This window comes from Mobula hypostoma, chromosome 18 (genome assembly GCF_963921235.1).
Source record: "Mobula hypostoma chromosome 18, sMobHyp1.1, whole genome shotgun sequence".
Lineage (NCBI taxonomy): Eukaryota > Metazoa > Chordata > Chondrichthyes > Myliobatiformes > Myliobatidae > Mobula > Mobula hypostoma.
In genome coordinates, this window is record NC_086114.1 from 19,490,461 (window position 1) to 19,516,209 (window position 25,749).

At 40.6% G+C, this 25,749-nt stretch overlaps 1 protein-coding gene across 2 annotated transcripts in view; it reads right to left on the minus strand.

Moving 5' to 3' along the window:
* LOC134358369 (erlin-1-like) overlaps positions 1 to 25,383 on the minus strand; it is a 52,176-nt gene extending 26,793 nt beyond the window's left edge. The window contains exons 1-4 of one of the 2 annotated variants that reach the window (XM_063070517.1): positions 25,247 to 25,383; positions 14,756 to 14,899; positions 12,561 to 12,683; positions 853 to 934 (exon numbers count right to left, since the gene is read on the minus strand). In XM_063070517.1, the coding sequence (XP_062926587.1) occupies positions 853 to 934; positions 12,561 to 12,673 (195 nt within the window). In that variant the 5' untranslated portion in view covers positions 12,674 to 12,683; positions 14,756 to 14,899; positions 25,247 to 25,383. Of the gene's footprint in view, positions 1 to 852; positions 935 to 12,560; positions 12,684 to 14,755; positions 14,900 to 25,167 lie in introns of both variants that reach the window. The other variant, XM_063070515.1, reaches the window with a different exon arrangement.
* Between the last annotated feature and the right edge of the window lie 366 nt (positions 25,384 to 25,749).

Sequence of the window (25,749 nt, forward strand, 5' to 3'; positions counted from 1 at the left end):
TTCTCCTCTGGTATATTTAATTTCTGCCTTTGAACATCATTTAACCTGAAGTCTTTCATTTTTAAAAAATTTATTTCGAGATACAGCACAATAACAAGCCCTTTCAGCCCAACAAGCCTGCATTGCCCATTTAACCAAATAACCCAATAATCTATATATCTTTGGAATGTGGGAGGAAACTAGAACACCTGGAGGAAACACACACGACACGGGGAGAACATACAAACTCCTTACAGACAGTGATCACCAACACTTGCCATATCCTTAGCCCCATGTGCATGACAACTTTTATAATGATTTGTTCCTTAAACCAACTTGTATAGTGTGGCACTAAAGCATCCAGCTCCTGAGTGATTCCTGAGCAACAAGCAATCAGCTGGAAGAACTCAGCAGGTCAAGCAGCAGGGCTTCCACCTAAAATGTGGACTATTTCTTTCCTCGCACAGATACTGTCCAACCCACTTGAATCTCTTTCTCCAGATTCCAGCATCTGCGGTCCAGTCTCTTGTGTTTCCTGAATGATTCTTGCTTTGTGTAGGGGATCTCACTACTGGTGGACAGAATGCTGGGTTACTCAAGGAGTGCACAAAATATGAAAAAGTCACATCCCACTCTCTGTGGTGCTATTGTAGTTCTCACAAGAAACTGCTTCCATGTACACATTTTTCTTAAACACTCTCCATGATCTCTGAACAGCATTTAGTTAACTATGAATGATAGTTTAAAATTATGACATCAATGCTGCAAATTACACATGCAATACAATTCTTTAAAACTTCTTTCAGAATATTAATTTAGCATCAATTCTTCATCCACCATGCATTGATTGAAATCTGAACAAGCAGTGCTAACCTGAACAGATCTGAAGGATGTAATGAATGGTATCATGATATGATATCCAGGGCAACTTGGAGTGACCAACAACGCACCACCTCTAAAGAAAAGAAAAAAATATTGAATATGGTGACACTTGAACACAGACACAGACAGAAAGGTTCAAATAGTGAGTTGCTGTAAAAGAATGTAACTAATATTGATATGAATTATGTCTGCAGCACAGAACAGGTTCTCATCTGAATTTTAATTAAGCACATAGCACCTGGAAAATTACACAAGAGAGGTGCCCTTATGTCTGAAAGATCTATGCTGACGTTTCTGCCCTGAGCAAGCATCCTCTATCATCAACAAATTTTAAATGCTACTATCTACATCACTCTCACACAAAGCAATAAAAAGGTACATTTTGTTCTTGGATTACCTTTAGAACCCATTTCTTACAAAGATAAATATTATTAATATTCAAAGAGCCAGAAGGGCCAATTCTGTGCCGCATCTCTAAATAATAAATATAGTTTATATATAAATATAGTGTTAGAAATTTTAAACAGTACAAAGCACAACATTGAGGATTATGCAAGCCACAACCAGTTCCAGTGGTGCAAAGGTGGCCAAGTATTATTCAAAGCTTGTTCCAGAATACAAAGTAGAAAGCAGTTGAGGCACACATTTGGCACTGCTACAGAACGAATCTACCTCCACCCTGGATTAGACGTAGGCATTTTAACCTCACCCACCTAAGGGCCAAAATCAAAAAAGTGCGAGGCTATGATCAGGGGCATGCTTTTCGCTGAGGATGCATCAATGCCCCCTCTAATTTGTAATGAACAGTGTGCACAAAAACCTTGCACTAGTGCCTAGTGACAAGTGCACACTTGAATAATTTCTTCAATAAAAACAGTATAAATAAGCCAGTTATAAAATCTGCAGACATATCATCGTAAACTCATGTTGTCAACACCGTCCGCATCAGATCCCTGAAAAGGAAATGTGATTGTGTACGGTCGTGAAATATACTTAACATGTCAATGAGGTAGAGAGTGACAACCTTTTGTGTGCAGTTTAAATTCTTTTGAGTGCTAGTTGCAAAAGATATGCACGCACACAACCTTAGAGGGAACATTGGTCGCAACCTACACAAGTATGGTGAAGTACAGTACAATAAAAACTGACAAGTAGGTAAAGACAATGTGCAATATAAATTATACTGACGAGATCAATGCAAAAGTGGCGGTTTCTGTTGCAAAGATTGCATCGATAACTGGTCTCAGCTCTGCTGGAGATGTTGAGTTCCTTTCTACGGGCCCGTTAATCTTCTGCCGCTTTCAGGAATTTTCACTCACCTGAGTTAATGTGTGGCTTCAAGGTGCTTCTCCATCTGGTGTGGACAGCTTCAAGTTCCTCACAGGACTCAATGTTGATGTCCAGTGTCTTTATGTCCCGCTTGCAGACATCCTTATAACGCAGTCGCGGGCGACCGGCTGTTCTCGTCTGAAGTCAGCTCACCACAGAGGATGTCTACTGGAATGTGGCCATCCTGCACGCGGCAGACATAGCTCTGTCAGTGCAGCCTGCACTGCCTGAGCAGGGTGTACACACTAGGGAGGCTGGCATGTGAGAGAACCTCAGCATTGGGTCCTTTGTCTCTCCAGGAGATGCCTAAGATGTGACAAGGCACCTTAAATGGAAGGTGTTGAACCTTCTTTCCTGCCTAACATATATAGTCCAGATCTCACTGCTGCACATTTTTTTTTATAAATCAAACAGTGAAAAAGACTGCAAAACCAAGACCATTGTGCAAAAATCAGACACAATCTAAGTCAAGTCCATGGTATGGCAAGAGGAGAATATAATAAATGAACAGTCACATTAATTGGCTCTCATTTTAGCACTCTTGATAAGATCAGTAAAGGTATTAAGTGGTCACCTCCTCTATAGTTAAAGAGGTATCCCTGCCACTTAGCGGGCAGTTCAGGAATTGTCTGCTTTTAGACTTAATATTCTGTTTGTACATTCCAGGAGCCATCCCTTAACCACTAACAAAAGAGATAATTTAGGTGTCTTATGATTTGTGCTCAGAAACCTCTGCCTATCTATGGAAATTTGAATACTCAAAGGGGTTCTCCTGGCTGGGATGCGCTCCCATAGCAAACACGTTATTCTGCTAAAGTTCCCATTTGAAAGAGGAATCCCTAGGAATCGTAAAAAACTTGGGTAAGTTTGTAATATCGTTAAATGTCATACAAACTGGAAAGGGTTGAACGGAAAATACGTCAAGAGTGGAGGTGGTTTAAGGTCACATTTGAGGGCAGAGCAGTCATTATATTAGGGAAGTGTTTCGATTGCAAGGCATAACTAGTCAGAAAGGAGATAAATAAAGGGAAGTTGGAATGCAGGCAAAGTGCAAGAGAGCTGATTATAAGATCAGCAGATTCACAGCAGAAAGCTAAAACCATAAGTTAGTATACACTGTTGCAAAGAATGGAGGAAATGGCTGTCTAGCAAAGGAAAACAAGTCCATCTGTCAGCTAGATAGAGGCAACTCCTCAGGAGATAAAAACAAAGATCAAATACTTAAATAAAATGAATGTGAAATCCAGATATAACTACTGTAATGCAAATACCACAAATTGCTGGAATTTTTTTGGATCAGAGGACTATCTTTGAGCTCTTACTTGAAGAGATCCCTAGTGTACATTGTAATATGATCAACTTGTTAAAAGTAAATTTATTATCAAAGTATGTATATGTTATCATATACTACCTCAAGATTTATTTTCTTGCAGGTACTTACAGGGAAAGAAAAGAAATACCGTAGAATTTTAATTTAAAAAAGCTATGCACAAAGACTGGCAGACAACCAATGTGCAAAAAGACAAGCTGAAAATAAAAACAATACTGAGAAAATGAGTTGCAAAGAGTCCTTGAAAGTGAGTCCGTCAGTCATAGTGAGTGAAGTCATGCCAGTTCAACAGCTTGACAGTTGTACCCCTGAGCCTAGTGTTAAGACTTCCGTACCTCCTGTCTGATGGCAGTTGGGAGAAGTAGTCATGGCATGGTTGGTGGGGGTCTTTGATGATGAATGCCACTTTCTTGTGGCAACGCTCCATGTAAATGCACTCAATGACAGGGAGGGCTTTGCCTGTGATGGACTGAGCTGTATCCACCACTTTCTGTGGCCTCTTCCATTCCTAGGCATTGGTGTTTCTGTACCAGGCTGAGATGCAACCAGTTAGCATACACTCCACTGTGCAACTTTAGAACTTTGCCAACATTTTTACTGACATGCCAAAACTACGCAAACTTCTAAGAAGCTGTCATGCCACCTCTGTGATTACACTTATGTGCTGTCCCAGAACAGATCCTCTGATATGCTGCTACCAAGGAATTTAAAGCTACTGATCCTCTCCATCTCTGTCTCCCCTAATGAGGATTTAGATCATGGACCGCTGGCTTTTTCCTCCTGTAGTCGATAATCAGTTCTTTGGTTTTAGACCATAAGACATAAGAGCAGAAATAGGGCATCTGATCCATTGAATCTGCTCTGCTATTCCATCATGGCTGATTTATTATCCCTTTCAACCTCATTCTCCAGCCTTCCCCTTGAAACCTTTGACATCCTGAATAATCAAGAAACTATTAACTTCCACTTTAAATATACCCAATGACTCAGCCTCTACAGCAGTTGGTGGCAATGAATTCCATAGATTTACCATCCTCAGCTACAGAAATTCCTTCTCAGTTTTGTTGATGTTGAATGAGAGGTGGAAATTGTGGTACAACTTAATCATATTTTCAATCTCCCTCCAATATGCCAATTCATGAAGAAACTCATCACTGACATATGAAGATACAAGAGACTGCAGATACTGGAATCAGAAGTAATACGCAAAGAACGGGAGAAACTAAGCAGGTCAAGCAGCACCTACGGAGGAAAATGTATTAAGCATGTTTTTAATCCGGGCCATATGAGATTCTCTTTCTGTGATGTCACGATCTGAACCATAATGAATGGGAAAGCTGGGATCAGGATGAAAGCCACAAATATAAATCCCTCCAATATGTGGTGCTGCATTGGATAGAGAAGATCCCATATCATTGTGGGGCGGCCGCAAGTTAAGGCACTGAGAAAAACAAATCAAAATGAAATGATGCAAGATGGAAGCCGGGGTGGGGGGGAGGTGAGTGTCAGGATTTTTGCATGAGCAATGTCTTTCAGTGTCTGTTATATCAAAACTTAAAGGTTTAAACAATTTCCTGGAGGTGTCTGTGATTATATTTTAGTCTGTTTGGATCGTTGAGCAATAATTGTATTTTGTTTAAAGTGTGTGAAAAGTCTGAAGTTTAAAATGTTATATGAGGTGTGGCAATGGGAGTTCACATGAGTGAATGAAAAGGTGTTAACCATTTGTTTAATCTGTATTGTAAAACATCTGCTAAACATAAAATAAACAGTGGAGTGAGAATTCTTAAATACAAAAAATTATATATTTAAGAGATAGAGCATGGTAATAACCCATTGCAGCCCAATGATAGTGCACCCCTCCCCATTACACCCATGTGACTAATTAATCTGCTAACACTTACGTCTATGGAATGTGGGGAGGAAACCAGAGTATCTGGAGGAAACACTGCAGTCTCGGGGAGAATGCACAAACTCCTTGCTGATAAAGTGGGAATTGAACCTGGGTCACTGGCACTATAATAGTGTTATGATAACCACTACGCTGTTTTTTTAAATTTCAAAATATACTTTATTCAAAAATAAATATATACAATAAACCATTCAATAACTTTTCATCCTTTACATACGTTTCCATTATACTCAGTACATATCCGTATTTATAGCCACCCACGTGGCACTCCAGTAGTTCAGCTTACCATATCATTGTTGAGGGGTATACTCCCCGCCCACCGACCCCTCCCACTCCCACGGGTGGAGAAACCTATACTGTGGTCCTTCCCCACCGGGCCCTTGCGGTGGCTGCACCGAGTTTCAGTGCGTCCCTCAGCACGTACTCCTGGAGCCGAGAATGTGCCAGTCGGCAGCATTCTCCCACGGGCATCTCCATGTGCTGGTAGATCATCAAGTTTCGGGCCGACCAAAGAGCGTCTTTCACCGAGTTGATGATCTGCCAGCAGCACTGCCAGCATGATAACCACTACGCTGTTGTGCCAACCTAATCCTCCAGTATGAGCCAGATGTGGAGTCTAAATGCAAAATTCATACATAAATGCATGCAGCCACACATTTAACTTTGTGGTACTGACTGTTGAGAAACCCAACTTTGGTCAGAGAAGGAACTGCTGGAAAATATCCCACTAAAAAGCATTTGGGCAGGTTTTTGGATAGGAAAGGCATAGAGGGATATGGGCCTAATGTAAGTAAATGGGATTAACATAGATAGGCAACAACTTGTTTGCTATCATTACACTGTCTTCTGTCCACATCCCATGCATGAAGCTAGCTCATACAGATACCTTGGTTGGCATAGATGAATTCGGTTGTTTGACATTTACATGCCTTCCCCTTATCCTACAACAAGCTCACTGTCCTCTTTACCAATCACTTATCCCCCTATAAGATAACCACCTCAGTCTTCGGAAAGTAAAAAGTTCCAAATGCTGGAGATCTGGCATAAAATCTGAAAATATTCACCAGCTTTAGTATCCTTCATGCCTTCCAATCTGCGCCTTGTAAGCCATGAAAAGTGCCCGACGCAGGCCTCTCATGGTCTGAATCGACGTTCCCTCCTTCCCTCTAGTATCCAATGGTTCTATCACAGTCTCAACAATTAGTTGAAGATAAATGAAGAATCCAGATAAAGACCAAAGATACATTGTCTTGTAGAAGGGTTCAGCCCCCAACCCTTTATTCACATAAAAGAGTATTACAACCAAAGATTTTGATCTATTTAACTGAGAATCTTTGTGAAGCACATGCTCCTTTTTTCCACAGTACAACCCAAAAGACAGAAAATTGTAACACATGAAAAACTAAAAATTCAAAAAACTGAAATGTCAGCAGTTCACAAGTATTCATCCCCCTTTGCTCAGTACTTAGTTGAACCATCTCTCATAGATCTTACAGCCAGTAGTTTTTTTGGATAAGTCTCTATTAGCTTTGAACAACATAATGAAGCAAGATTTGCCCATTTCTCCCTGCAAAGTTGCACAAGCTGTGCCAGATTAGTTAGGGACAGGCAGTAGACAACAACCTTGAGGTTCTGCCAGAGATGTTCGATCGAATTATGGTCAGGACTCGGACTGGGCCACTCAAGGACACCAATTTTCTTCATTTGAAGTCATTCCATGGTTGCTCCAGCAGTGTGCTTTGGATTGTTGTCCTGCCGAAAGACAAACTTTCTCCCTAGTTTAATCTTTCTGACAGAGGCTAGTTGGTTTTTACCCAAGATCTCTCTGTATTTAACAGCATTCATTTTCCCATCAATTCTAACCAGATTTCCAATCCCTGCTGCTGTAAAGCATCCCCAGAGCATGATGCTACTACCACCATACTTTGGTAGGGAGGGTGTTACCTGGCTGATGCACAGTATTAAGACTTATACTACATGTACCGCTTAGTGCCGAGGCCAAAAAAGTTCCACTTCAGTCTCCTCCAAAAACAAGACCTTCTTCCACATCTTTACAGTATTTTCTAACTGATGCTTTGCAAAGCCTTTGTGGGCAAGGATATAGTTTTTTTTTAATATATATATTAGCCAGGGCTTCTTCCTTGCCACTCTTCCATAAATACCCTTTTTGTGCAAGATCTTAAGAGATTGTGGAGCCACGAACTTCATCTCCAGTTGCAGTCACAAACTTCCGAGCTCACTTAGAGTGACTGCTGGCACCACAGTAGCCTCTCTTACAAGTACCATTCCTCCCTGACAACTAAGTTTAAAGGGATGGCCTGACCTATGCAATGTGGCTGTGGTTTCTTATTTTTCCCACTTTTTTTTTTACGATGGACTGTACTGAGCTCTCAGGTATGTTTAGTGCCTTTGAGATGGTCCTGTAAACTTCCCCAAATTTGTCTTCTCTACTACAATTTCCTGGACTTGTCTTGAATACGCTTTTGTCTTCATTTTGGTTTGGTCTGTTGAAAATCTACCATACTACTGGACCTTAGAGAGAGGGGGCATTTATTCTTGTGAATTCGTTGAAAACAGGTGATCCTCCTATATTCCACATCAACAAATTGGGTGAGTTGGTATGGTAATACAGCACATTACACCTCAGGAAATTTAGCATAGTAATTACAAAGGGGGCGAATCCTTTTTCAGCCTCACAATTTTGCTTTTTTTAATTTTTAGTAAATTGTTGACAGATTTTGGAATTTTTCTTTTGATTTGACATAATGCAAAATGTTTTGTAGATTAGCTCAAAAAATAATCTTGAATACTTTTTGAATTTAGAAAATTAGACAGTAAAATGCGAAAATAGTTGTGGGGGCTGAATACTTTTTAAAAGGCACTGTACATCCATGCTATGGGAATGCCACTAAAAATGTTAAATAAGCATAATGTATATTTATGGATTTTCCAATATTCCTCAATTATAAGGATCCAAACACATTTGGAAGTTCACAATCTAATAGTGTTCAGCTTCATTTTTAAGAAAGAAGTCTCTTTATGCATTCAATCAAACTTATTCGGTCAGGCTCCGGTGAAGTACCTTAAGACACTTTACTACACTTAAGGTGCTTTAAAAAGAGAAGTTAGTTTTGAGCACTTTGCAGGAACAGTATTCAGACATCATACATGGCCATTGTGAATAACCGATGACAAAGGTATGGCAAAAAATGCAATTTATTTAACCCACAGGAACATTGCAAGAAAAAGGCTGAATCTAACAGATCAAAAATCTGCATAGCAACACAGGAAGTACAGTTTCAAACCAATTCCAGACCAATATGCTTACTATTTGAAGTACGGAATACTTTGTAAAAAAAAGTTGGCATTTCAATAAAAAAAAATCTATACAATAAAATCCAGAAATATTCCTGAAGGCACACACTCAGCGATTCAGGAACAGCTTCTTCTCCTCGGCCATCCGATTCCTAAATGGACATTGAACCCTTGGACACTACCTCACTTTTTTTAAAAAGCAGTATCTGTTTTTTGCACTTTTTAAAAATCTATTCAATATACGTATACTGTAATTGATTGATTGATTGATTTCTTTTCTCTTCTACATTATGTATTGTATTGAAATGCTGCTGCTAAGTTAACAAATTTCACCTTATATGCCAGTGATAATAAACCTGATTCTGATTCTAGATCCATGATTATATAGTGGATTACCATTAATTGGGCCATCGATTAACTGGGGCAGCTGCATACTTGGAACAACTCTTAAAAGAACAAAAACTGAGAAAGTTGCCAGGATTCCCTTTGCTTAATCGGGGGCAGGAGGCTGTTGCCGAACAGGTTCTAAGCAGCGTCAGTTTGGTGCACTTTGACACTACACCATGCTTAAAACGAACAGTTTTTAAGTAGTGACAGTTGCGTGTGTTTGTGTCACTGACTGTTGGCAAGAAATAAGCAGTAAGACAATTCAGAACTGATTTGCTCACTGCAGTTTCAAGCATTCAAGCTTGGAGATGCCAGAAACTGCCAGGAATGAAAATGAAAGGATTTCACTACTTCAACAAATTAGGAACTACAAATAGTTTGAGGTATCGGCAACCATCTTGAAAGTTACAAATGGAAATGAAGAATTAGATGATGCAATCGGTAAAAGGATTGAATTAAGGCATTCCATTATCTGCATTAGGTATTCTTGTTCATAGCATACACTGGATGGATTCCTCCATTGCTAACTATTGGGAACAAATACACTACCAATAGACTGAAAAAATACATAATTCTAATTTGTTCTGTATTTTATTTAAATACATAACTTGTTACTCAGTTCTTTTTTATATCTTTTTAACTGTTTCCATGACACTTCAGCTAATATGGGCAGCCACTAAATTGAACTAAAAAAATACTGATCCCGATGTGTCGCAATTAACCAGAATCCACTGTACTTATTAAGCATACAGATCAGTAAATGAAATGATTCACTTGAAATCATAGTTCAAAGTATGCAGGAAAATATGTGTTTTGCTTACATCCAATCATCTTGGTTAAATCCTCTAACATCAACCTAAATTCTGAGCTGGAACTAATAACAGCTCAAAAACAAATGAGTGTACTGCAAGGCCATACAAGTTGCAAGTGATCAGTTAAACATATCTTGTCACTGTGGGTATCAACAAGCATGTGCAAGAAAACAACATCCAAGACCTCCTCGTAGCTAACTCCTGATGGTTAATAAACCACAGATCATTCATCTAAAGAAGTGCCATTTCTAAGAGAAAAGAAAATGGCAGAAGGGGTAGTAAAAGCAAAATCTAATGTTCTGTGTTCTGTATTCATACATCATAATTTTCCATACTTTGAATGATGCTTTGTAGTATTACAAAAAAGTAAGAACACAAGTAATGATTTATAACTTCATACATTGTTCATGATAAGGGAATCCAATCTTATGAAACAGCCAGGCTTCACAATTTCCAAAGACAAAATGAAACCACTTGGGAAAGAAAGCCACTTCAACCAAACAGAATTTAACTAGAACAAACCACAAGATTCATTCTTGATAAACAAGGAAAATGAGTACAATGGATTTTGGCTAATAGGGCCATCGGTTAATTGGGGCAGCCACTTATTTGGGAGAACTCTTAAAAGAACAAAACCTAATTAATAAAATTGCTGGGATTCCTTTTGTTTATTTGGGACACTATGTTGCTTAAATGGAACAAAAGACTGCTGTTGAACAGTTTCTAACTAGCGTCATTCAGATGCACTTGTGTGCCTGTTAGACACTACACCGTGTTTAGAGTAAAAAGTTTTTAAAACAGTGTCAGTTGCCTGTGTTTGTGTTCAAAAAGCAGTGATTTTTGTCACTGATATTTGGCAAGAAATAAGCAGCAAGGCAAGTCAGAACTGTTTTGCTCACTGCAGTTTCAAATATTCAGACTTGGAGATGCCAGAAACGGCAGGGAGTGAAAATGAAACAGTTCATTTTAACCACTTAACAAGTTAGGAACTACAAATAATTTAAAGCTATTGATAATCATCTTGAATGTTACAATGAAAATGAAGATTTGGAGGATGAAATTGCATTGTAATAACGACAGTCCATTATCCATTATCGGATTGCGTCGCCCCTGATCTGGGCCGACATTTATGTGCCGGGTGGCACCTAATTAATTAGCTTGTTTATTTCTGCTTTTCTCTTAAAGAAATGCTGGGTGCGTCCTGGCCACCGCTGCACCCTTGCATGCTTCGCGGATCGGTATCGGTCGGTGGCCTGGAGGGTGGAGGCCACTGCACCACCCCAAACTCTGACTACTCAGCCTAACACACCATCATCAGTGTGCTCGGCGCTGTCTTCCCAATTCTGGTAAGTGATACTACACTGTACATACACTATTTCTACTTTATATAGGCTGTGTATTTTTACGTGTTATTTGGTATGATTTGGCAGCTTCATAGTTTAAAGGTTACTGGAGAGAGTGTTTCTGCTGAGAGCGCTTGCGTGAGAGTTTCGCTACGGTGAACAGTGCGGCAATGATTGTAGGAAAGTATTTCTACTTTATATAGTCTGTGTATTTATCATATCATTCCTGCTTTTACTATATGTTACTGTTATTTTAAGATTTGTGTGTTATTTGGTATGATTTGGTAGGTTATTTTTTGGGTCTGCAAACGCTCACAAATTTTTCCCATATAAATAAATGGTAATTGCTTCTTCACTTTATGACATTCCGACTTACGAACCGTTTCATAGGAACGCTCTACCTTCGGATGGCGGGGGAAACCTGTATGCCTTTTTAATTATTTCTATGAAACTTCAGGTAATTGGGCCAAAATGTACTGGTCCCGATACGCTCCAATTAACTGGAATCCACTGTATTTACTTCGTGCTGACAACTGGGAAGATGTAGCTTTGACGTATGTTAGTCAATCAACCCACCTTTCAAACTAAAGCAACTAAAGACTGAACATCAATAAGGTACATTAATTAAGAAGCAAGAGCATGTTAATTGTCTATGAAGTGGATGAGAGGAGAGCTCTGTACCTTAAAATAATGCTCCAGGAGGAAAATGGGCTTCAAAATTTACACATCATGTTGATTGGGTGACTCTCAGTTAAGACTGACCATCTAAATGATAGAAGAGCTTGTTTTGCACTGCTGAAGATTTAAGGGTTATAATTCCTACTTTCCAGAATGATTTAATCTTAACACATATTCTCCAGAAATCAGAGACTTACATAAGTTACTTTTTGCAGTATTTAGCCCCTCCCTCAGGTAAGTCACAATATTTCAAGGGAATAAAAATACGTTACAGAAAAGATCACTCAAAAGTTAAATGCAACACATAAGAAAAGCTGAGAAACTGTGTACATAAACAACTAATTCTGTACTGTATCGTTTTTGCAAAAAACAAGCATCAGTTTTTATAAAAAAAAATTATGCTATATAAACAACAGCATATTATACAACTGTTATAGTGGGCCTTTTCCCAAAATAGTTATCCCTTCAAGACAACATATTCAATTCCAAATTCTTAAGTCAAATAGAGGTTGTAGATAAAAGAATTTATTAAGTCTTGCTCTGAGTCACAGGAAACCAAAATAATCAGCATATTTGAAAAGAGAATTGACTACCTGTAGTAAATGCCAAGATGCCCTTCTTCAATCTTGTGTATGGAGGAGTAGAGGCAGAAAGCTACGAATGCAGTTAGTGCGGCCACAACTGCTCCAACATGCGTCATGGTCATGCTGCCTTATCTATAGGAGACGGATGCAAACAACAGCGTAAGTGTAAACATCACAGGAGAAAAATGGTATTTTAAAAAAATTTGACACATTCAAAATCCAATGCATTGATCAACATTTACATAACATGAAAACACACACATCTTATCATGAACACACTAAAGTCTTTTCAAATCTACACTTCATAATGTTGCGACAGTTAAGGCAGGCTTAGTTATACCTATATAAATGGAAATCATGCGTACACACCTCTTTTACAAGCTTAATTAAGTGTTAATTTTATTTAATAGCCAGGAACATGCCATCATCAATTTAAACACATCCAGTTCCAATAAACACTTTTGAACTAACTTCAATTCTTAAGCAACAGTAGCTTCGGCAACGTTGTAGAAATCACTTAACAAAAAGGCTTTTGCAAATCCTTGCACATTCTCTTTTCAGACGTCATCAAGTTTCCGCAACCCGATGCCTTTGTTAACCCGTAAGTAACCTGTCAACTGTAAAACAAATATCCTGCTTTTTCAGGTTTCTCAATGAGATTTACAGGAAGACATTTCTTGCTTGGCATTGTTGCCTGCCGCACCTCCAACAGTGCCCCTAGGTCAGCTGCATGGTCATCATCCAAGGACCACCATTCATTGATGTTTTGCTCCCTTAGCCCTGGCACATCTGCTGGTGCACAGCAGTGGCAGAGAAGTCTCCCTGAAGTGCCCTGCAGCTTCCAATGGTCAGTCCCCCAATTTCTGTCCTTCCTCCTCAGCCACAGCCAAAAGCTGCCCTTTCCTGCCTCTTCAGTCAACTCTCTGGTGGCCCTCCTGAACCTCGCTCCAGACACTGCCATATCACGGAGTAACCTTGTTGTTGATGCGCCGACCTCAAATATAGCATTTTCTGCCAAATTCTGGTGCATGTAGGACAACAGTGAAGATGATTCTATCCCACTAAGAATTTCTTACCATTTCCCAAAAATTAAACAAAAATGCAGGATAAACAATTGCGGTTTCTTATCTACTATGGATAGTCAGAAGCTTTTTCCTTAGGGCTGAAATGTCTAACACGAGAGTGCAGTTTTAAGGTGCTTGGAAGTAGGTACAGAGGAGATGTCAGGGGTAAGTATTTTTACTCAGAGAGTGGTGAATGCATGGAATGGAATGCCGGCGACGGTGGTGGAGGCAGATGCGATAGGGTCGTTTAAGAGACTCCTGGATAGGTACATGGAGCTTAGAAAAATAGAGAGCTATGGGTAACCCTAGGTAAGTTCTAACGTAAGGACGTGTGCGGCACAGTATTGTGGGCCGAAGGGCCTGTATTGTGCTGTAGGCTTTCTATGTTTCTGTTACTCTTATTCAGCAAAGCATCATACTTGTTTTTCAAAAACTCCTGCAAGAAATCAGTATGGGAGTACCAGTAAGGTAGCGTAGATTAGCATAACGCTTTATGGTGCCAGAAAACAGGGTTCAATTCCCACCACTGTCGGTGAGAAGTTTGTACGTTCTCTCCATAGCCAGGAGAGTTTCCTCCGGGTGCCCTGCTTTCCTCCAACATTCCAGAAACGTACAAGTTAGTAAGTGGTGGCCATGCTACGTTGGCCCTGGAAGCATAGCAACACTTGTAGGCTGTTCCTAGCACAATCCTTGGACTGCATTGGACACTGATGCAAACAAAGCAAACTATATAGTTTGATGAATAAGTGACAAATAAAGCTGATCTATCTATGCCAGTCACCACTTAAATTGCCTGTCAGCAGAACAACATGTTGTACACCAAACCTTCTTGGTTTAAAACTGCTCTTTTACCAAAATTCATACCAAATGAAATAAATACACATTTTTCCACATAATGCTCTACCTGTCACCACCTTAAATGCTCATTTAGTTTGTTCATATCCCTTTTTAGATTCTTGCCTCCCTTTCTCATTCACTTCCCCTGGCTCTGTTTCTCCAGTAAAGCTGGCAAAATACTTTTAAGCTGAATTTAATAGTCTGAACTATCAAGCAGCAACTCCAGAAAATAACTATCATTAAAGTGACACATACGCTCCATTTCATTGTTTAAATAATAATTCTAAGTACATGAATACTTACAGAATATGCTAGGATGATGTTTAAACTTATAAAACTTTTATATGGAATCAGTTCAATGTCTTCCAGCAGCGGTTCATAACATTGGTCCTGTATTGCTGTTGGGGACTGTCATGTGGGTTTTCATTCATAAGTTAACATCTGAATCTGAATAAAACATAAGGAAACCATTACAAGCAGAATGAAAGTGATTCGATATCTATATGATGTGAATAATCATGAGAGGTTATGGTCTGCAAAATATTGAGGAACAGCTCAAATGAAACCATTACTCTTGCATTACACAATGAAATACATGGACTTCTAACAATTTTAATAAAATAATGAAGTGTTAATACATAAAAACACAAGAAACTACTTTTACTGATGCATCCTAATGAGTTGTATCATAGGTTGGTAAGGTAATTGCTCTGCTCAAGATCACAATTGCAGAGCTGTAAATAAAGCCCAGTCCATCACACAAAGCAGCCTCCTCTCCATAGTCTACACTTCCCATTGCCTCAGGAAAGCAGCTAACATAATAGCAACCCTGGTTATTCTCTTTTCTCCCCACCTCCCATTGGGCAGATGATATAAAAGCATGAGAGCATGTACCACCAGACTCAAAGACAGCCCCTTTCCTACTGTTATAAGACTCTGGAACAAATCTCTCTTGCAATCTCCCTTGTCATGGTTGCATTCTATTTGTCTATCTGCATTGAACATTCTCAGTAACTTAAAGTTCAAAGTAAATTTATTATCAAAGTACATATACATCATCGACAGGAGCAGGGGCAAAGACAGATTACTGGCACCTTAAAACCACTCGCTTTGGACAGATGGGGCTCATCAGCAGTAGTTGGCAGATCATCGAGGAGAACAAAAACTCTAATCTTAAACCTCCGCTGCCTTGCAGCTATACCAGATATCCCACCTTTCCCGGAAGATCCGGGAGTCTCCCGCATATCGATAGTGGCTCCCTGACGCCCGGAAATTATATACAATATCCCGGAGATAGATTTTTTTGAGAGGGAGAGGGAGAGCGAGCATCCTGATTGGTCTCTCTTCGTGCTAAGAGTGGTCCCCAACCACCGGGCCGTGAGGAAACAATATGAAACGATATGAGTCATTTGCACCTTTCCTCATTCCCTGTCACGCACTGTTGAACTTGGACACATGCAAAATCATCACGCGCGCGTCATCCATGTCAACGCGGGAAGAAGATCAACTCCTCGAGCTTGTAAATGACAGCGGGCTGAAAAGTTTGTTTGACATAACATCTCTGCCGGCATTCTGGATCAAAGTCAAGGCTAAATATCCTGAGATAGCCACGAAAGCACTGAAAATGTTGCTTCCATTTCCAACATCATATCGCTGAGAAGCGGAGTTTTCTGCAATGAATGCAATAAAAACTAAATTGCGGAATAGACTGGACATAAGGAACCCCCTTCGAGTATCGCTGTCTCCCATCACCCCTCGATGGGACCATCTTGTTGCAGGAAAACAAGCCCAGGCTACCACTGATTCAGCGATATTGGAGTGTTGCAATGATTTTATATGTTCATACGGGGAAAATATGCGCTGTGTTTAATATCCAAACGTTACTTAAAATGTTATGATGCTATTGACTTATCACCTCTATTCCGGTCGTAATTAACCCCACCACCACCCCGGTCAGCAAGAATATTGTCAATATTAAACCGGTCTGCGGTGCAAAAAATGTTGGGGACCCCTGCTAAGTAGACCTATCAGTTTTTTCTGTGGGCGGGCTTTACAGTCGACCTCAAAAATAATGACAGTGTTGCTTGCTGCACTGTTTGCAACAGTGACTTTTCTATTGCCCACGGTGGGTTAAAATGTAAAAGACATGTTGAGGTGAGTTTAATGGGTGTCATTACAGCATAGCTAACGTTATTTAAACTAGCTGGCTAGCTGCTAAGGAGCTACGCTATTGTCCTACGTGATGAGGCCAAACTCCCTGTAGACTTGCTTAAAGTTGTAATAGAATAAACACGATAATATAAGTACATATTTTAAAGTCACATTTGCTGCATATACCCAACTTGGTTTACAGATTAGACAAAATCACTAAACAAAGTACTACATACACCCTTGGAGGTCGACGGGGGGGGGGGGGGGGCGCTACCTCCCTGAAATGAGTTTTTGCAGGGTGGGATGTCTGCTATACCCACTCATGGGGAAGGCTTCGGGAAGTAAACCCAGAGAAAAATCTGGAGCTGGAGTCCCTAAGGCAGACACACATTGATTTCAATGCTGACTGGCACCTCCTGCAACGCTGCTGGTACCAAATTGTATCAGCCTCTGCCACTTCCCTGGGTTCATCAGTTGCGTGGAGGCGGGGAGCTTGCTACATGGGCAACAGCTTGCTCTCCATATCGTACTGCCCAGGCTTGTGTATCTAGTCAAGTCAAGTCACTTTTTATTGTTATTTCAACTATAACTGCTGGTACAGTACACAGTAAAAACGAGACAATATTTTTCAGGACCATGGTGCTACATGAACAATACAAAATCTACACTGAACTACATAAAAAACAACAACTACACTAGACTACAGACCTACCCAGGCCTGCATAAAGTGCACAAAACAGTGCAGGCATTACAATAAATAATAAACAAGACAATATGCACAGTAGAGGGTAGTAGGTTGGTGTCAGTCCAGGCTCTGGGTATTGAGGAGTCTGATGACTTGGGGGAAGAAACTGTTACACAGTCTGGTTGTGACAGCCCGAATACATCGGTGCCTTTTGCCAGATGGCAGGAGGGAGAAGAGTTCGTATAAGGGGTGAGTGGGGTCCTTCATAGTGCTGTTTGCTTTACGGACGAAGCCTGTGGTGTAAATGTCTCTAATGGCAGGAAGAGAGACCCTGATGATCTTAGCTGACCTCACTATCCGCTGCACGGTCTTGCGATCTGAGATGGTGCAATTTCCGAACCAGGCAGTGATGCAGTTGCTCAGGATGCTCTCAATACAACCTCTGTAGAATGTGGTGAGGATTGGGGGGCGGGTGGGTGATGGACTTTTCTCAGCCTTTGCAGAAAGTAGAGACGCTGCTGGGCTTTCTTTGCTATGGAGCTGGTGTTGAGGGACCAGGTGAGATTCCAGATAGCTGAGACGCAATATACATGGTAAACTTTGACCAACAGAGGCCCTCATATGTCACACTAACCCTGAAATTCATTATCTTGCAGGCATATCTAATAAATTCTTAACAGTATAATATTCATAAAAAATCAATAAAAGATCACACCATGTAATCCTAACATGATGTTCTGTTTTCTTCCCCACTAACTCAATGTTATTATGTTTGACATGATCAGTATGGCTAGCACACAAAAGCTTTTCATTATAACTCAATACATGTGACAATATTAAACTTATAAATTGAAAAAAAAGGAGTAGGTAATCAGGCCCTTCAGGTCTACCTTGCTGGTTAATATGACCATCACCGATCTATACCTCTTCCTCTCCATCCCTCTTACTCCTTGATCTATCAAATACAGATCCACGTACACTTTAAATACTTCTAGTGAACCCAAAAAACACCGGGAATGAGAATTCCAGAGATTCACCACCCTCTGCAAGAAATTTTAACACACTTGTTTTTAAAAAAACTGGCTCCTCATCTTGTAGTTATATTCCCTAGTTTGAGACTTGCCCTCTACTGAAGACATCCTCAATTCTAGCCTGTCAAACCCCTTTAGGATCTTATACATTTTAATCAGCTTACACCTTGTTTTCCTAAATTCCAAGGGGTCTAAACCTGGAGAATAATTTGAGACAAACAATTCAAAGACTTAAATGTTAAGAAAGTATTGTCTTTGACTGGGTAGACAATTTTTACATTTGGATTTATTAACGTAATTAAAAATTTATTAGAAATAGCACTTATTGCAATCAACTCTAGGTGGCTTTTATGATATGAAAACTCAGACCATGAGTTTTAGGTATACAGCTGGGCCTTTTAAGTTGCATGCTACCAGTTTAGATATGTCGCCGAGTGCAAAGGTAGGGGGGTGTGGGGTAGAGGAGCAACTATAGATAAATGTAGATGGAAAATAAGACTGGGTTGGTGGGCCAGAAAGGAAGCAGCAGTTCAAATAGCCTTATTGGAAACAAGTGGATGAGGCAAAGGAAAGGGAAATTTAAAATGAATTGCAAGTTCGCCTATCAGTTCTACAATACCAAAATGGAAATGTATTGCTGATCATTTATCATCAATAGATTTAAATTCAGGATCTCCAAAACCCAGCTGCATTAACCACATCTGCAGTTCAAAAAGATGGCTTCTCACTCTTGTAAGTGCATTAGAAAATGGCCTATTAGTACATTTTGACACCATAGGGCAAACAAAGCAGAAAATCCTAGGCAGCTGGTTGTACAAAGTTCAGAGAGGAAGTAAGAAAAGGAAAAAAGCAGGCAGAGATGTAGCCTGAAATCAGCGGCAAAAAAAAACACAAAAAGTAATCCAAAACCTTCTGTGGATCACTGAATTGTAAATGGCTGTAAAGGAGTGTTAAGGACCATTAGGAACCAAAAAGATCACCTATGGCAGCTCACAGCCATGGATTAGGATTAATCTTTAGCAAGGATGATGCTGCATGAGGAAGATGTGACTGAGGCAGTGGATGGGCAAAACAAAAATATGGTTAGAAATTATGGATGTGATTGCACCAGAGAAGTACAGAGATCTGCCAGTTTGTTGCCTCGACTCGAACACTTAATTTAAAGTGAACGGTGGGATAGGCTGGGCGTGTCTTCCCCAGAGTGCAGCAAGCTGAGGGATGACTTGATAAAGGATGTAAGGATAAACCTACCAACTGCAGACCAGTCTGTTTCTCCCCAGTAGGTATACTTTCAGTACAATACCCAGAGACAAAATTTGCAATCACCTCAACAGTCTGAAATGTTGAGGATAAGTCAACACGGATTTGTTATGGGCAAATTATGTTTAATCAATGATGAGTTTTAGACAAGGCTCAATGCATACAAGATGCTGTAGGAACTCAGCAGGTCAGGCAGCATCTACGACAGGAATAAACAATAGATGTTTTGTGCCAAGACCCTTCATCAGGACTGGAAAGGAAGGGTAAGGGTAGAGAGAGGGGAAGGAGTACAAGCAGGTAGGTGATAGGTGAAGCTAGGTGAGGGGGGAGGTAGATTGGTGGGCGAAGGGGGAGGAAGTAAAAAAACTGGGTGGTGATAGTTCGAAGAGGTATTGAATATAGATATCTCTCCTCACCCTATTACTGCTATCTTTGGACTACCTAAAATTTCCAGTAATCTCTCCCCTTCAGCCCGTAGAATGATTGCATTTCTTACTTTAATGGCGAAAAGATGTATCTTACAACATTGGAAAGAGCTTAATGCTCCAACTACCTTTTTTTGGTTTTCTCAGACGATATTATGCTTGAACTTGGAGAAAATTAGAAGCAATCTTTATGACTCCTCATTTAAATTTGAACAGACTTGGAGATCTTTTATTCAATATTTTCATTTAATGTAATATATACCCTTCTTGTTTTTTTCACTGTTTTTAATGGAGGTCGGGATTGAGGACGTGATTTTAAGTTTAACTCTGTTTGGTTTCAAGTTAGCCCATTGCTTTGCGTTGCTTTTAGTTAGTTGCACGGTGGGTTTTTTTTGGGGTTTTTTTTTTCTTTTTCTCCATTGATATATATATAAAATTAGTATACTATTATGTTACCTTGGTATGTTATGTTTAAATTACATTGTTTGTAGTATTTTTTTTGTATTAATATCTTCTGTAATTTTATTATATTCTAACAATGTATTAGTGTCTATATGGCTTACCTTTTTGTATACTTATTTAATAAAAAGATTTAAAAAGAAAGATAGTTCGAAGAGGTAAAGGGCTGAAAAAGGAGGAATCTGACAGGACAGGACAGTGGACCATGGGAGAACGGGAAGGAGGGGCGCTAGAGGGAGGTGATGGAGAGGTGAGGAGAAAGCAAGGGGTAAGAGTGAGGCCAGAGGATGCTGTCCAAGTTGCATGCCATCTTGGACAATGTCTCCCATCCACTACATAATGTACTGGTTGGGCACAGGAGTACATTCAGCCAGAGACTCATTCCACCGAGATGCAACACAGAGCGTCATAGGAAGTCATTCCTGCCTGTGGCCATCAAACTTTACAATTCCTCCCTTGGAGGGTCAGACACCCTGAGCCAATAGGCTGGTCCTGGACTTATTTCCTGGCATAAATTACATATTACTATTTAAGTATTTATGGTTTTATTACTATATTTATTATTTATGGTGCAACTGTAATGAAAACCAATTTCCCCCAGGATCAATAAAGTACGACTATGACTATGAAAGAAGAATGGAAAAGGAGAGAAGAGGGAAGGGAGGAGAAATTACCAGATGTTAAGAGAAATCGACATTCATGCCATCAGGTTGGAGGATCTCAGCAGAATATGAGGTGTTGCAATGTTATCTCTATTCCCTTAGGAAGTTTGCTAAACGCAAGATGAATCACTGAGACAATAAAGTTAAAAGTGATAACTGATCTTCCCATCATGGTATATAGTAATTTTCAGAAGGCATTTGAAAAAGTGCCTTGTTATAGATGGTAATTAAAACAGACTGAGAGAAGTATGGAGAGACTGACATAACCTTGTTTGACACTGGTCTTCGTTGAGAACTATTCTCAGTGATGACTAGTAACCACTTTTACCTTTCTTGTCTCAATACTTCATCTTGTTTTACTGTTGTTGCTACTGCTTGTGGTGTTCTACAGAGCATCATGGACACACAATGTTGGCGTCTCAATATGTAGCAACACTTGCAGGCTGCCCCCAGCATATTCTTGGATGTGCTGATTGTTAACGCTGACGACACATTTCACTATATGTTTTGAAGTAAATGTGTTAGATAAATCTGAATCCAAATCAGAGCTAATAATTCAAGTCAAACCTCCTTTGTTAGAACTGGGGAGAACAGCATACTTCCAAGTCAGGACTGTGGACATGCTATGTTGACACCGAAATGTATGGCGACACTTGCGTGTGGTCCCTCATACACGCTTGATTTGTGTCGATGTTAACACAAATGATGCATTTCAGAGTATGTAATAAATAAATTAATCTGAACATCCTCACTGACTCTGAGGAATCTCTGGCCTATGACTGCTCAAAGTGGAGAGAAAGCATTTGGGCTGATATTGAGAAAGTTAAAGCCAGCATGAGGAGTAAGTCTCTAAACAAGTAGTTGTTGGAGTGCATGACCTCACAAACTCTGAGTGTCCATGCTGTCAGTGAACACCTGCCCCACCTCTGCTTAAAATGAAGTTTGAAACCCACAAAAAAAAGACACTGTAACTGCACGGATAAAAGATTGGCTAAGTTGCCGGAATTGCAACCTAGCCAATCTTTCATCCATGCAGTTACATCAATGCCTGGATAGAAATGTAAAGAGGAAGTAAAGCATGACTGTTTTACATAATAATCTACGATTACATGTACAGGTTTAATCTTCAAGTAAGACCATAAGACACAGGAGCAGAATTAGGCCATCTGGCCAATCCCTGCTCTGCCATTATATCATAGCTGATTTACTGTTCCTCTCAACCCCATTCTCTGCCTTCCCACTGGAACTTCTGACATCATTACTAATCAAGAACCCATCAACCACTGCTTTACATATAGCCAATGACTTGGCCTCCACAGCCGTCTACAGCAATGAATCCCACAGATTCATCACCGTCTGTCTAAAACAAAATTCCTCCTCATCTGTGTTCTAAAGGGACGTCCTCGTATTCTGAAACTGTGGCCCCTGTCCTAGACTCCTCGCTACAGAAAACATCCTAAGTCCACTCTTCTAGTCATTTCAATATTCAATAGGTTTTAATGAGATTGCCCCTCACTCTTCTAAATTCCAGTGAGTACAGGCTGAGCCATAGATGTTCCTCATATATAAATCCTATCTTTCCCAGTCTCATTCTTGTGAGTTTCCTCTACTCTCTCCAATGACACCGCATCCTCTTAGATAGGGTGCCCAAAATGCTCACCATATGTGCAAATAACTTGAGGCTTGGTGGCTTAATGATTTTTCAGGACAGGAAGCGACCAAGAGTATACAGACATGCTGGAAGAATGAGCAGTATGTGGCAGGTGAAATTTTACACAAAATTGCAAAGTATTACATTCTAGCAGAAGGAACAACGGGTGCATTTCTAACAAGGACAAAGAATCAGACAAGCTGGGGATAAAAATGTAAAGATCACTAAAAGTTGTGGGTACTCAGTGTGCGACTGTTGGCAGTGTGTTTTGCACCATGACCCTGAAGAAATGCTATTTCGTCTGGCTACATTCGTGTATGTTGTTGAATGACAATTAAACCTGTTTTTAAACGAGCATACAGGATCCGAGGCTTGGGGCAGCATGGTAACAGAGTGGTTAGCACAATGCTTTACAGTACCTACGACCCGGGTTCAATTCCCACTGCTGTCTGTAAGCAATTAGTACGTTCTCCCAGTGACCACATGAGTTTCCTCCGGGTGCTCCCATTTCCTCCCACAATCCAAAAACATACAAGTTGGTAGGTTAATTGGTGATTGTAAACTGTCCTGCGACTAGGCTAGGATTAAATCGGGGGATTGCCGGGCAGCGTGAGGTCACAATTAACTCCCACTGTGCTGGGTGCCACACTTTTGGAAAGAAATGAAGACCATAGAGAAGGTGCAGGAAACATTTTCCGCAATTATTCCAGGGGTGAGGGAATTTAAGGGACTGCTCAAGCTGGTCTCATTCTCCTTGAAACTGAGGAGACTGAGAGAAGTATTCACACTCAAAGGTTTGAATAAGAAATTCTCATTGCTGGCAGCAACCCAGGTTCAATTCTCACCGCAAGAGGATGCGGTCTGTAAGGAGTTTGTACATTCTCCTTGTGACTGTGTGGGTTTCCTCCGAGTGCTCCAGTATCCTCCCCTATCCCAAAGACGTACAGGCTTGTAGATTAATTGGTCACATGGGTATAATTAGGCAGCACAGGCACACTGGGTCAGAAAGGCCTGTCACTGTGTTCTTTCTCCAAATTAAAATAGAAATACAACAAAATAAACTGGGCTGTGTCAAGAAGCAGGCAATGTAGAATGAAGTCAGTTATGAAATTAAACAAAAGAGCAAATACAGCACAGTGGTTCAGCTTGTAGAGCTGATGTCTGAGTGTTACACTGACCTCGGTTTAAACATGGCCTCCAGGGCTGTCTATGTGGAGGTTGCATGTTCACCTCATGACATTGTTCCCTGGGTTTTTCCTCCCTCTGCAAATTCCCAGCGTTGAGAATATTTGTGATACCAGAAGAGATGGTTAGAGGGAATATTAGTTGTGTGTGGGGTGTGTGGGGGGAGGTCAACACCAGAGCTGAAGGAACTCATCATGTCAGGCAGCATCCATGGAGAGAAATGAACAGTTGACATACATTTACCTCCATAGGTGCTGACAGATTTGCTCCAGCTCCTTTGTGCACATCTCCAGATTTCTGGCAGTCTGTGACTCAATAGGCCAAAACAGCCACTTCTATGTCATAAGGAAATCTGGATTTAGTTTAAACTGAAGCATTTTGATTGGGAACACACACTTCAGTAATGTGTAGTGAAAGCAAAGTCCATCATAACATTCAAAAGAGAGCTGGGTAAATACTTAACATCGTGAAGACTCCAACACACCCTACTCATGGACTGCTTGTCCCACTCTCACCAGGGAGGAGGCTTCATAGCATCCACGCCAGGGCCAGACTCAAAACAGTTACTTTCCCCAAGTAGTAAGACTGATCAATACCTCCACTCACAAACCCACCCCTCCACAACCACTTTACTAAATTCCTGCCTTAGTCTCCTTAATGTACAGACACTCCTGTGCCTAGCGCCACTTTATGGACAAACAATTAAAGTATGTATATAAATTATCTTATGTATTTATATTTATTGTTTCTTTTAAATTATTGTGTTGTCTTATCCAGAGTAATAATTATTTAGTTCTCCGATACACTTGCGTACTGGAAAAAAAACCATTAAACAAGCTTGAATAACAAGGATATAGGTGGAATTGTCTGTTGAGAGTATAATTCCTGCAGGGAGAGGTCAGTAAGGGCAGGCGTTGGGACCAAAGTCCTGGAACAATTCGACGTGGCTCCGATGGTCACCGAGAGCGGTTCCTAGTGCAGGGATTCGGCGAGCTCAACGCGCCCGAAACCCGCAGCACAATGGGCAGGGACACCGACTCCGCAGGAGCCGTCGCCTGCTGTAGATTTCACGTTAAACAAAAACAGAACTGGGGGTAAAGGTCTGAACGGAGTGACACCCCCACCCTCCGTTTCTCGGCCTTGGGTCGCCTCCACCCCCCGGGCCAGGACCCCCACCCCCACCCTCGGCCTTCACCACCTACGTACCAGGTCGGCCGATGCCCGGTCTCCTCCTTTATCCCCTGGAACTCCACTCCTGATCCTCACTTCCCCGTCACTCACTCACCCTCCCTCCGGCCGGCCAGCGCTCCGCTTCACACAGGGTCGCAACCTCGACTCTCCCGCCCGTCCTCACTTCCGGCTCCTTAAAGGGGAGGATCATTCTGGCTGTTTGGCCGACATTTTTTCCATTTCAAACTAAACTTTATTCATAAGAAATGTACGCTAGGAATACCAAGAAGGCGGCCACGGCTTCCTTCACAGGCCTCCACCTCTGGACTGCGGTCTTATTTAGCAAAATTGCACATTTGATAATTTTATATTTTATTTTGATGGAATAACGTGCAGGCATTGTGGGGAAGAATGACAGTTCAGGGTTCTGTCACCAGTGGACACTGAGGGATTGGGTTCTGTGTAATAGCCCCTCAAATACTGAATTGCTTTATAGAGGAAACAGTTTCTCTTAACAGTTTATAAGAGAAATTATTGACAATGTAGAGAAGGGCATCCACCAAATGTATTTCATATCTATATTAATAATATATTTACTGAAATTAAAATAATACTTCC